Raw genomic sequence first — 12024 nt, forward strand, 5'->3', positions numbered from 1 at the left:
CCGCACCGCACCGTTCCCGCACCGCGCGGCCGGACCCCGCCGCGCCCCGCACCGCGCCTCACCGCGCGCCCCCTTCTCTTTCCGCAGCCCTGACAGTGTCTCCCACGCCGGTGCTGTTTTGTTTTGCCTTTTTTTTTTTTTTCCTCCGTTTCGAGTCTCTATTTTTTTTTCCTTTCGTTATTACTACTTCTACTTTTTTATCTTTTTATTGTTATTTTTTTTATTTTTAGCGACAGCTCTCAAACCTACTTTGGGGTCTTAAAACGAAACCGTACACCATTTCACTGTGGACATTACACCCTCTTACAGATATGGGAGACATGGGAGACCCACCAAAAAGTAAGGCGGAATTTTTACCGTTGTTGGAATGTGCTGTCTATTGTAATCGTCTCAGGCAGGCGAACTGCTAAAGAGCTGAACTTCATTTGAATGGTAGAGAAGGTGCCTTTGTTGCCATGCCTGCATGCTTGCTGTGTTTTAACCTCATAGCCTTGTATGTTAATAGCCTGGGGTCCTGCTCTCTTTTAAAGTTTGGGGAGCAGGCGGGATTTTAATGGGATCTCCAACCACGGAGCCTTAAATTCTCCTCGTGCTAGACTGCGATGAGGCTGTCTGACTATCCAGCACCTAGTCCGTCTAGGGGAATTAGCACTAGACTTGAAAAGGAGAGCAAGTGACAACCGTAATGATGCTTGTTCTTGCTAGCAGCCTCCAGTTCCCTCTTCTATGGCAAAGGGCTGAATGGGAAGCGCACGCAGCCGCGCGTTCATCGTTGCCGGTCAGAGCCTCTTAAAAAATTAAATCAAACATATAGGTGCTCTCCCCATAAGGAAAGGAATCCAAACGAGCAAACAATAAAATAAAAATAAAACAACGAGGGAGTTTGGAGTTTTGATTCCGTGCAAGGCTTGCGAAATGAGGACCTTCACCTCGAAGACTGTTCACATCTGCATTTTAACATATGTTCCGCCTCCTTTCTAAATGAGGCAAGGTTTTGATGGCACACTTCAATTACCATCCAAAAGTGTAATACTCTTTTAAAAAAAAAAAAAAAGAAAACAACAACACTCCCAGAGTACGTCCTATAAGGGAACGACACTAAAAGTGTGTTTATCTCTGTAGGAGAGTAAACGGTTAGTCAATCATGTATTTATTTTCATTTCAGAAAAACGCCTGATTTCCCTATGTGTTGGTTGCGGCAATCAAATTCACGATCAGTATATTCTGAGGGTTTCTCCGGATTTGGAATGGCATGCGGCGTGTTTGAAGTGTGCAGAGTGTAATCAGTATTTGGACGAGACCTGTACGTGCTTTGTTAGGGATGGCAAAACCTACTGTAAAAGAGATTATATCAGGTACGCCATTTACGTTGTTTAATTCTTGGTGAGATTTCTTTTTTTTTTTTTTTTTTTTTTAGCTTTATAAATCTGACAGAGGCAGGAAGAGGAAATATTGTGAGAAAGAGGGTGAAAAGAAAATTGGTATGTTTTTAAGTGATTTCCCCATAGATAAACAGGCGAGGAAAAAAGTTAGAGTCGTCAAGTTTTTTATTTCACAGGTTCAAATGCAAATTTCTGTATAAAAAAAAACACATTCATGAACAGCTAGTGACTGTGTGGGACCCTCCTGAGGACTTTGGCAATGCATCCTGTGATTCCGACAAAGTGGGAAATCGTAGGTAATGGAGAATATTTTCAATAGTGTAGATATTACGAGCGACACGGAAATGATCGCTTTTTAACACAACCTGAGAAACGCATCTCTCTGTGCTTTTGCAAAGGCATAATGGCATTCATAAGAAAGGCACTTCAAGCGTGTATGCCGTAAAAATAAATACACGGGGGGGGGAAAAACTATTTAAACTGGGCCTATCAAAAACAAAAAAAAAAAAAGGCAAAAAAAAAAACAAAACGGAAGTTTTCTTCAGAATGAAGGATCCTTTCATGGGGAGGTTAAAACCTAGACCGAAATGTTTCTTCGCTAAAATAACTGACATTTAATCTTTTTAAATATTAACCCCTTTGGTGATATCTGACTGCCTTTTCTTTCTTATCTTATCTGTACTGATGAATTAGACAGAGCAGATCAAATTGCCCATCATCTGTTCGCGAACAATTGGGTATATTTAGATAATGGAACGGCTTCCTTCCTCACATTAAAATCTGGTAACTGATAAAATGTGAGAGTTGCCAATCCTGACACTATAGAGAAACCAAAGCAGGAATTTCGAGTGTGTTTATTATTTGTGCTCCTGGGTCATGCTGATCCGTTTCAGTGTCGCCTATTGGGTTTGCCAAACCAGAACTTTTCATGACACTGAGGTATGGACAGTATGTTTTTTACAGAAAGTTTTGGGAGCAAGTACCTACCTAGCCACCTAAGACACCTTTTCTAGTTTCTTTGTAATTCTGAATTGAAATAAAGCACTTGAGTCTTTACTTCTCCAGCGCACAGTTCCTAAGTAGATCATTCTTTCAAGCCATGCTGTGAGATTTTTCTCAAAGTTTTACCATGGCGAAAATCAGCCCACCTTTTTTTCTTTCTTTCTTTCTTTCTTTACTTTTAAACGCACTTTGGAGCTGTGCTTTTAAATGTTGTCCTTTCACTAATTTCAAATGGAAGGAAAACATTTGGACTGAGATGTGCTCACTTACCTCCTGCTAGAACTCAGCGGGCGAAATTTAAAGGAAAAAAAATTGCAGCTCTTTTAGTGCGGAATACGTTTCATTTGCTACAATTTCAAAACTAAGATGCACTTTGTGTGCAAGTCGACTTTGAATTAGACCGTGAGCCAATCTGCAATTGTCAGACATGTAGGCAACCCCCTCCCTCCCCAACTTTTGTACCTACTAATGCACACACTTTGCGATGGCTCTGTTATTTTGCCGTTGAGCTGTTTGTTTGGGGTTTTTTTATTCTCAAAACCTTATAATTCGGAAATATGTAGCTCTGAATATAGCATTAGTACACCTCAACAGACATAGCAGTTAAACATGTATGTAAATAAACATCTGTACCCACAAGCATACATCAAAGACTGTATCCCTAAGGAGGTGTACTGGTGAGGAAATGTGTGGGGATGAATATTAGCTCAGTTATAGGAACAGCTTTTACAGTTCTGTAGATTTTGTGCGCGCATATGTGCGTGTATCCGTACATCTGCGGAAAGATGTTAATTTTACTTAATACCAGGGAGGCTGGCTAAGGAGCAGCCGGTGAGAGCCGAGAGACTGTGCAGTTTTAGACACCCGAGTTGGAGCATTTTCACATGTTCATCTACGGATGGGTGAGCTGTCCCCCTCTCCTCCACGGGAGACGAGGAACCCGCCACCCACTCCAGCGTGTAACCCCAGAAACCCATTATTTGCCGTGTGGGGCTGTCAGCGAGGACTTGCCCTTTCACTGCTGCCGGAGGGCTTGAGCCCCGGCTCCAGGTGGGAGCGTCAGCAGGAGGGGAGACGGGGCAGGGCAGGCAGGGGCAGGCTGCAGAGCCAAAGCACCCAAAATGCCTTTTAGTAGGGGGCGGACGCTACTATATATGCGTCCATGTATATATATAAGGGGGTCTGTGTGTATGCCTTTATTGTTGTATAAAATGAACCTGGCGAGAGCGGGTACGGGGAAGAGCCTCGGCCGCTGGCAGAGCCACCCCTGCCGCGTCCCAGAGGCTAAGGTGCCGGCAGCCCGGGCACGCACTAAGCGGCAGAAGTCCTGAGTGGGTTCCTCGCAAAAATAACCCCATTTGGTGAGGCTGGCACGTTTGTGCGCGGGGAGTGGGTGGCAGCTTCGCCAGCCTCGCCTGTCCGCGGTGCAACCGGGAGGTCCGGTTCAGCCCCGGGCCAGGCTAGGTCAGGTCGCCCCGCCGTGAGGAGGGAGGGAGAGGGCAGGGACGGCCCCTCGCCTGCTGCAGCTCGGGCGCTGGGGCAGGAGGGAGAGGTCGGCATCTCCTCGGGAAGGAAGGGGGTCGCTTTTTTGTTTCTCCCCCTTGGTTTCTCCTTCTACCTCCGCCACCCCTTCCCTCCCCCCCTGTCCTTACCCACCGATGCGTCCGGATCCCCACCGCCTTTTACGGTGTGGGGATCAGGGCACCGGCAGCAACCGAATCCGTTTTATTCCTTTCCTCTTCTGGCTTCTATATTTTCAAGGCTTGTTTAACTAGTGGACTGCGTGTGGCACTTATGTGCGGGGCCACAGGGCTGCCCACGAGCCGGAGTGAAAACCTCTCTCTTTCTTTTTTCCCTTCCTTTCTCCCCCCCCCCCCCCCCCCCCGCCCCCGCCCTCCCCCTTCCCCCTCCCGTGCTCTCCCTCCTTCCCTCCCTTCTCCTTCTCTCTGGGCTGGGCCCTGCTCAGGTTATACGGCATCAAGTGCGCCAAGTGCAGCATCGGCTTCAGCAAGAATGACTTCGTGATGCGCGCCCGCGCCAAGGTGTACCACATCGAGTGTTTCCGCTGCGTGGCCTGCAGCCGCCAGCTCATCCCCGGCGATGAATTCGCGCTGCGGGAGGACGGCCTCTTCTGCCGGGCGGACCACGACGTGGTGGAGCGGGCCAGCCTGGGCGCTGGGGACCCCCTCAGCCCCCTGCACCCGGCCCGGCCGCTGCAGATGGCAGGTACCACCCGCACCCGGCGCCGCGGAAGCCCGCGGGGTTCGGCGCCGCCCGGCCCGGCGCCTGGCGGGGGGTCCCGCCGCTTGCAGCGGGTCCCGCGCCCCCGCGGAAAGGCCGCCCCGATCGTGCGCGCCCGCGGAGAGGCGGCGGCGGCGCGCCCCACGCCCGGGGCTGCCGCAGGTCCGGCTGCTGCCAGAAACGCCCGCGTACGCGGTAGGCGTGAGGCGGGGACGCCTGGGCAGGGGCCCGCGGCCCCGCCAGCCTGCGCCCCTCCTGCCCCGACCGCGCACCGGCTGCGAGAGTCCTGCCCCCCCGAGCCCGGGGCAGCCGGCAGCCGGAGTCGGAGAGGGACGAGACGCTGCGGGGAGCGGGTCTGCGGCAAAGCACAGACCCCTCTGCCTCCGGAGCGTGTGGAAAAAGCTGTCCTAAGCACTGGTGGAAGCGGGGTCAGAAAAGAGAGAGACTTCATAACTACAGGCGAGCACTTAGGCTGTAATTTAAAACTGTCAACAAGCTAATCTTCGGTAATTGCCTTTTAAAGTGACTCTGCCTTCTTGAAACGCTTTATGTGATTTGATGAGAATTTCATCTTAAAACTCAGCATTGTAACTTCAGAGCCGCCCCACCTTACAACTTTACTTACACTTCTATTTTTCGGCGGGTACATCAGACACTCAGAGACGCTTAGCCTTGGGAAGGGGCACGACTCTGAGGCAAAGTAGGCTGGACAACGCAAGGCTGGCCGGCGTTGTTGCTGTGCAAGTAACTGTAACTCGACAGCTTATTTACAAACACGGCTATGTTTAAACGAGCTCGTTTCCCACTTCTGAGCCCCTTTCAGGTGACACATCTATATACAGGGAGAAATAATCCCCTAGCTAATCGTGGCAGAATTTTAGAGAGATTGTGCTTGCTCCCTATAGTGTGTTTGTGCATCTCTCCCAAAGGCGTACTGTGTCGGCAGGTACAATACTGCTAATATTTGAAGCTTTCATATTGTCTTCATGGCATTTGCTGATTTATTGTTATAATCGGAAAATTCGGAACCGGACTGTAGAAAAGCAAGCACTTCTGAATAGTAGCTAAACAGAGTTTTAGGGAAAGAAAAAAAAAAAAAAAAAAGAAAAAAAGAAAAAAAGAAAAAAAACCACCAAACCCTAGTGTTTTTATTTTTCCTTTGACTGGGTCAAATTACATCTAGATAGCTACAGCTACACAATACACAGAAGAGCAGCAGAATCACACGAATACTTTTAGCTCTTGATGTGACGCTACCCGTAGGTTTGCATTTCTTGGCAGTCTCCATGAGTTGGGAGGCTTGATCCCCTTTTAAAGAATTGGTGAAACATTCATGTTTTTGAAGCGTTCATCAAAAATCAACATAAATTCACCTAGCATCTCCACTTCCTGAGACACACGTCCGTCTCCCTAGCTCTGGGATACGGGGCTCTCACAGGATTTTCCTCAACGGTCACGGTGCAGCGGATTTGGCTTGTTTTGCTTTGATTTGGAAGCGTCAAACTGCTGGGAGCTGTTGCACATTACCGCGGCCTCTGGCTACGCTGAGCTAGATTCAGTTCACAAGAAGCAGACCCGAATTATGATTAATTCAAGAAGTATTCTTTCACTAATTTTCGGGCCAAAAGTCTGTTTTGGTGATTTTTCAGGAAATAAACATATAAAACCTCTCCTTTCCTAGTGCATGCACACCTTAGCGAACTTGCCCTTCCCTGTCAAGTCTCACACAGGTTCAAGCTTCTGTAATTAAGAGTTTTGGGGGGGGGCGTGTTTTTGCAAATTAATTATCTGTGGAGTCAGAAATGCCAGTCCTGTCACTCCACCAGCGCATAAAGCAGAGGAGGCTGCAGGAGCTCCGATAGATCTGACTGCTTGAATGGCCTTTGAAAGAGGGTTCATCCCCCCCCCCCCCCCGCCTCCCCCTGCCCCACCAGCTTAGATTCATAGCTTCTGCACACTCCCTGCTTCCTACTCATGGGGATCCTGTTCCTCCCTTCCCTTTCCCTTACAGCAGAACCTATCTCTGCCAGACAGCCGGCTCTGCGACCCCACGTCCACAAGCAGCCCGAGAAGACCACCCGAGTCCGGACTGTCCTTAATGAAAAACAGCTTCACACCTTGAGGACCTGCTACGCTGCCAACCCCAGACCAGACGCCCTAATGAAAGAGCAACTGGTAGAAATGACTGGCCTCAGCCCGAGGGTCATCAGGGTTTGGTTTCAAAACAAGCGTTGCAAGGACAAAAAAAGGAGCATTATGATGAAGCAGCTTCAGCAGCAGCAACCCAATGACAAAACTGTAAGTGGCTTCAGCCTCTGACCGTGCGCTGCCTTCCTTCCCAAGGAGAAACGCCTGGGCTGTGTCCAGCCCGGCCAGCCTCTGGGGTCGGTTTGACGCTTTTGATTTTGTGGGAGCTCCCTTAAAACAAAGAAAATGATACCATATAACTATTATCCGCTTGCTTCTGCTGTCAGTGCAATTAAAACAGACCACAGCGAGAAGCCAATATAGGCTGCTCAAGCGAACACATGTCTTTTTGTGGGGCTAAGGATACGCAGTGGATTAGACTAACTTCTCTGCGGCATGAATTGCGACCTGCAGAGCTTATGGGATGTAATAAACCCAGCCTTGTGTAATATTTATATTGCAAATGCGAAGGACTCCTTGAAGGGAAAATGACGCTTTCGCCCTCTTCAATGGTTTTACACAGGAGTAAACTCAGAAGTAAAACCCATGAGTAAAAGGGAAATTTGATGTATTTTCTTAGCACTTTATATGCTACAATGTGTGTATGTGTGTTTCTCAGTGCACTTACTGTAGAAAAAGAAAAATGCAATGCAAAGTTTTGGGGATCGTCTTTACAGGTTACTTAAAATATATATAGTTCTCGCACAAAAACACACTGAGGTTTTTTCTGCGTGTGTGATGCAAATACACTAAAAGCGCTGGGTTCAGCGGAGCAAACTAGCTGTCTCCATTTCAAACCAACTTCTTTTCTTTTTTTTCTGTTGTTGTTAGTCCACTTGAAGAAGAGTCTGTTATTCTCCTTGTGTATATTGACTGACCTGAGAATGACTATTAATTCATAAGGCTGCCTAGTTAAGTGGAATTTAAGGAGTTTCATTTTACCCTGTTGGAATGCAATAAAACACGATGTTATTAACTCGCCTGAACAATCTATTCGTCGAGGCTTGGAGTTATTTCGTACACAGTGCCTGCACCACAGGGCATACTGGGAGGGCTGGGGTTTCCTTTTTTTTTTTTTTTTTTGGAAAGAGGGCGGTACTGACGTACCTCAGGTTTGCCGTGCAGTGGATATACGATCCCGTTAAGGTCACGCAGAACAAAACCAGCCTGGATGCGACATAGAAAGGCAGCACGATTAACCGTTTCTTGTGCCGAGCCGCGCACCGGCAGCAAAGACACAGAGTGCCCGTGTTTAATAAAGCTTGGGGCGGAGGGGGTATGCCTTGAGAGAAACAGGAGGATTAAAGGGAAAGAAAGTAAACTTCCACCGTGATAAATGCAGCGGGTAGAAATAGGCTGACCTAGAGTAGAATAGAGCAAGACATTCACAGCAGATTAACAAAGCAAATACAAGCGACTGTATAGATAAGATAGAAAGCAGTTTATTGACTCAGCGCTTATATACAATAAAGTTAACCAAGCTCATTAACATCTTTTGCTGGGCTGTTTACAGAATATCCAGGGGATGACAGGAACTCCCATGGTGGCTGCTAGTCCGGAGAGACACGACGGTGGTTTACAGGCGAACCCGGTGGAGGTGCAGAGTTACCAGCCGCCCTGGAAAGTACTGAGTGACTTCGCATTGCAGAGTGACATAGACCAACCTGCTTTTCAGCAACTAGTAAGTGTCAGTTCCCAGCCGGAGCAGGCCAGCCTGTACCCGGGGCAGAGCAATGGGGGTTCTCTAAACGTGCCGGATGCCCTCAGAGAGATGAGCAATCCCGACTAGCCGGGTTTTCCTGAAATTGCAAGGTGGGCATGATAGCACTCTGTAAATGCGGCGAACTGAATTGATTTTAAAAGTCTTGGTGCAAAGACTGCCCTAGTGCACAGCAGACCTCTTACCGAGTGGAGTGGGAGCTGGATAAGGCTTGATCCAGGTCTGAGACTAACTCAACTGGCACAGTCCTGAAAACATCTCTATCGGGCGAACTAAAACATTCTTCACGTGTCATTTGATTGTATTTACATTTGTGAAAACAGTTTCTAAAATTCGCCCCTCCCCCCTTCGGGCCATTTTTGCCTTTATGCAATAGGGTGGATTTTAAATATAGGACTACCATTTCAGCCTGTGCCTTTGTTTTGTCACACAAACATGAATAGCTTAATTAAGTTTTTGAAGTCCTTGTTTTAAGCATGTACCTCTAGATATAACTTGATCTATCTATCTATCTATCTATACATGCAAATATATACATATATATAGCTTACATTAAATGTTGTGCTTTGGAAAGGGAATTGTTAGTACTTATTCACGTGAAAAATTGAAACAATATAATAAACTGCCTTAAGCAGAAAGAAAACAGACCTTTTAGAATAAATTCTGTTCTTAACTCACTTCCTTATACCTACACCATTTGGCAGCTCATATGGGATCATATCATCTACAATACTTAGGCCCAACAAGGTGAATTAAGGACAGAAGTTCAGCCCTAACTCAATTTCCTGGCCTAACTGTGTTAAAACCAGATCTTTAAAATAATAAAGTACGCTGTGTATGGTTTTTCAGCGATTCAAAATAAGTTAATGATGAAAAATTAACATATAGACCCTTTTTTGATTTGTCGGGCATTTTTTCAACATGAAGCAATGGAAGACAAAGGTTTATAGCCATGTCTAGAATTGTTTTCAGACCTTTTCAGTTTAGTATCATGATCTCTCGCAGGATCGTTTTTCTTTTGCTCACTGGCAGGCTGCAGCGTGCTTCTCTCCCCTGGCACACTGTGCTTGCTCGGGAAGCTGTAGCACAGCAGCAGGGCTGTTTGCATCGTCTTACCTCTAGAGCAACCACTGCTTTTCCTGCTTTAATCAAGCTGTCAAGCAGACACAAGAAAAATTGATCTCCTTTGGCTGCTTTACTTATTGTGCCTTAACGGAATAGGAGACTTTAAAAATCTTTGATGCAATGAGTTTTTGTATGGAGTATTTCTAAATAAAAAAAAAATAAAAAAGGCAGAATGGAAGATGGATAGCCCGAATACACAGATGCATATAGGTAGGCAGCTCACCAGATAGATGGAAGAATATTGATACATATTGGACATAATGTCTGATACTGAAAAGAGTTAAAGAACTGTGGATGGAACTGTCTGTTCATCAACCTTTCAAAGCACTACTCTAATCTGGAAAGGGCCTTAATCACAGGATCGGCCAGCTAAATAGGTGCCAAAGAAATGTTTTTGGATTAGCAAAGCTCCACCCTTCAAATCATGCCTTTTCCCAACGCTGCTCCTAAACTAACGGGAGCCGCGGGGCACATTATGATGGAGAAGTGTGACCTTTTTTATCAAACTGACTCTCGTTAAAAAGAGATAGCACCCGCTTCAAATCACAAACGAAGGAGGATGGCTTGTTTCAAATACCTTCTGCTCCTGGATGCTCCTTTCAGGTTTATTTTAGTATGTGCACAAAAGAGGAAAAAAGTAACCTTGCAGTTCCGTGTCAAAAAAACACATGCACTCTTAAATAATTGACTAGAACATCCTGTTGGGATTGCCACTCTTGCAAGACAGGGAAGAAGGCCTCATTAATAAGTTTGTTTATTTGCTTGATTTTTCAGCCTTTTTTTTTAAAGTGGGTTTTTTTGTGTGTTTTTTTTTTTTTAACCTGCTTTTTTCGGTGATTTGGCCGAAGGCCTGAAGAACATTCCTGTGAAGTCAATGGGGCAGCTAAACAAAGCAATAAACAGTGACACAGCCTCCCGTGGAGATGTATCATGCCGTTCGGCTGCATGCCTGTGTACTTATTTTTGGATTCTTCTTTGCCTTTGCCTGCTACTTTTCTTTGATTGTTACAGTTGTAACAACACTACTTTTTCTTATTTTTCTTCTCTCTCTTTTTTTTTTTTTTTTTTTTTTTTTTTTTTTTTTTTTGGCAGGTTAATTTTTCAGAAGGAGGACCCGGTTCCAATTCTACTGGAAGTGAAGTAGCATCAATGTCCTCTCAGCTGCCAGATACGCCCAACAGCATGGTAGCCAGTCCTATTGAAGCATGAGGAACATTCATTCAGATTTCTGTTGTTGTTGTTTCTGCCCTTACCCTCAGCCCTGTTGGAGAGAGTGGGAAAGTGATCGCATTGAGACTCCAAAATTTAGGGGGAAAAAGTATTTAACAACCCTGTAATGAACCTAGCGAGGAACTGCGCCATGAAATCAACGGAGTCATGTCTGAAAAGACAAGGTAATATGGTAGCAACACTGTGAAGACAATCATGGGATCTTACTAGAATAAATACTAAAAAAAAAAAAAAAAAAAACAAAAAACAAAAAAAAAAAAAACAAAAACCCGCGCTATTCAATGATCAGAAGAAGATCGAAAAGACGTTTTCAAAACGTAAAGGATTTGTACTCGTGGATCTCAAAAAAAAAAAAAAAAAAAGAAAGTGAAAAAAAAAAATCTTTTCATTTGACTGCACATCTTAGGGAGAAACCAAGGTAGAGGGACTTTCTATCCAGTCCCTCCCAATCCGAATGGTGCTGTTTCTATATTGGTGATTGCCTTGCCAAAAGGAGCTCCAGTAGGTTTTCCATCATCAGGAAAGAGACGATTTAGCCCTGCATTGTTGAAAGATTCATTGCAGGAAGGTGGAGCTGCATTGGTTTGCAATGTTGTTTTTAGTTGACTCTTAACAAGGGGTTGTTTCCTGGGTCTCTTCTAGCATGTACTGTAGCGGGGTTTTGGTTTTGTTTGGTTGAGATCCACCCTCTATCAAGTCTGAAGCGATTAAAAATAGGTTTTTGAATTCCTCTTTAAAAACCGATTTATAAAAACATTGCAACAAGGTATACCTCTATTTTGCCACAAAGCGTCTCGGGATTGTGTTTGAAATGTGTCCGTCCAAGAACCTTCCCCTCCCCCAAAGATGTGTATAGTCATTGGTTAAAACGACTGTTTTTCTCTCTTTCTCTTTCTCTTTCTCTTTCTCTTTCTCTTTCTCTTTCTCTTTCTCTTTCTCTTTCTCTCTGTCTCTCTCAATAAAGGGAAAAAAGTTAAAAAAAAAAGTAAAAGAAAAAGAAAAAAAAATCCTTTTTGTTTGCTCTTGCATTGCAAAATTATAAAGTAATTTATTATTTATTATCGGAAGACTTGCCACTTTTCATGTCATTTGACAATTTTTTCGTTTGCTGAAGTAAAAGAAAAAAAAAGAAAAAAA

The 12024-nt window shown here is 45.3% G+C and overlaps 1 protein-coding gene across 1 annotated transcript; it reads left to right on the forward strand.

Moving 5' to 3' along the window:
- Window positions 1-311: 311 nt before the first annotated feature.
- On the forward strand, window positions 312-10866 carry ISL1 (ISL LIM homeobox 1; the record flags this gene model as incomplete). Its single annotated transcript, XM_082336092.1, has 6 exons — window positions 312-339; window positions 1166-1355; window positions 4351-4610; window positions 6637-6923; window positions 8326-8493; window positions 10750-10866. 6 exons carry the CDS (start codon window positions 312-314, stop codon window positions 10864-10866), a joined length of 1050 nt encoding a protein of 349 aa, XP_082192218.1.
- Window positions 10867-12024: the final 1158 nt, after the last annotated feature.

The sequence above is a fragment of the Platalea leucorodia genome, assembly GCF_965183815.1.
Source record: "Platalea leucorodia genome assembly, chromosome: Z".
NCBI lineage: Eukaryota > Metazoa > Chordata > Aves > Pelecaniformes > Threskiornithidae > Platalea > Platalea leucorodia.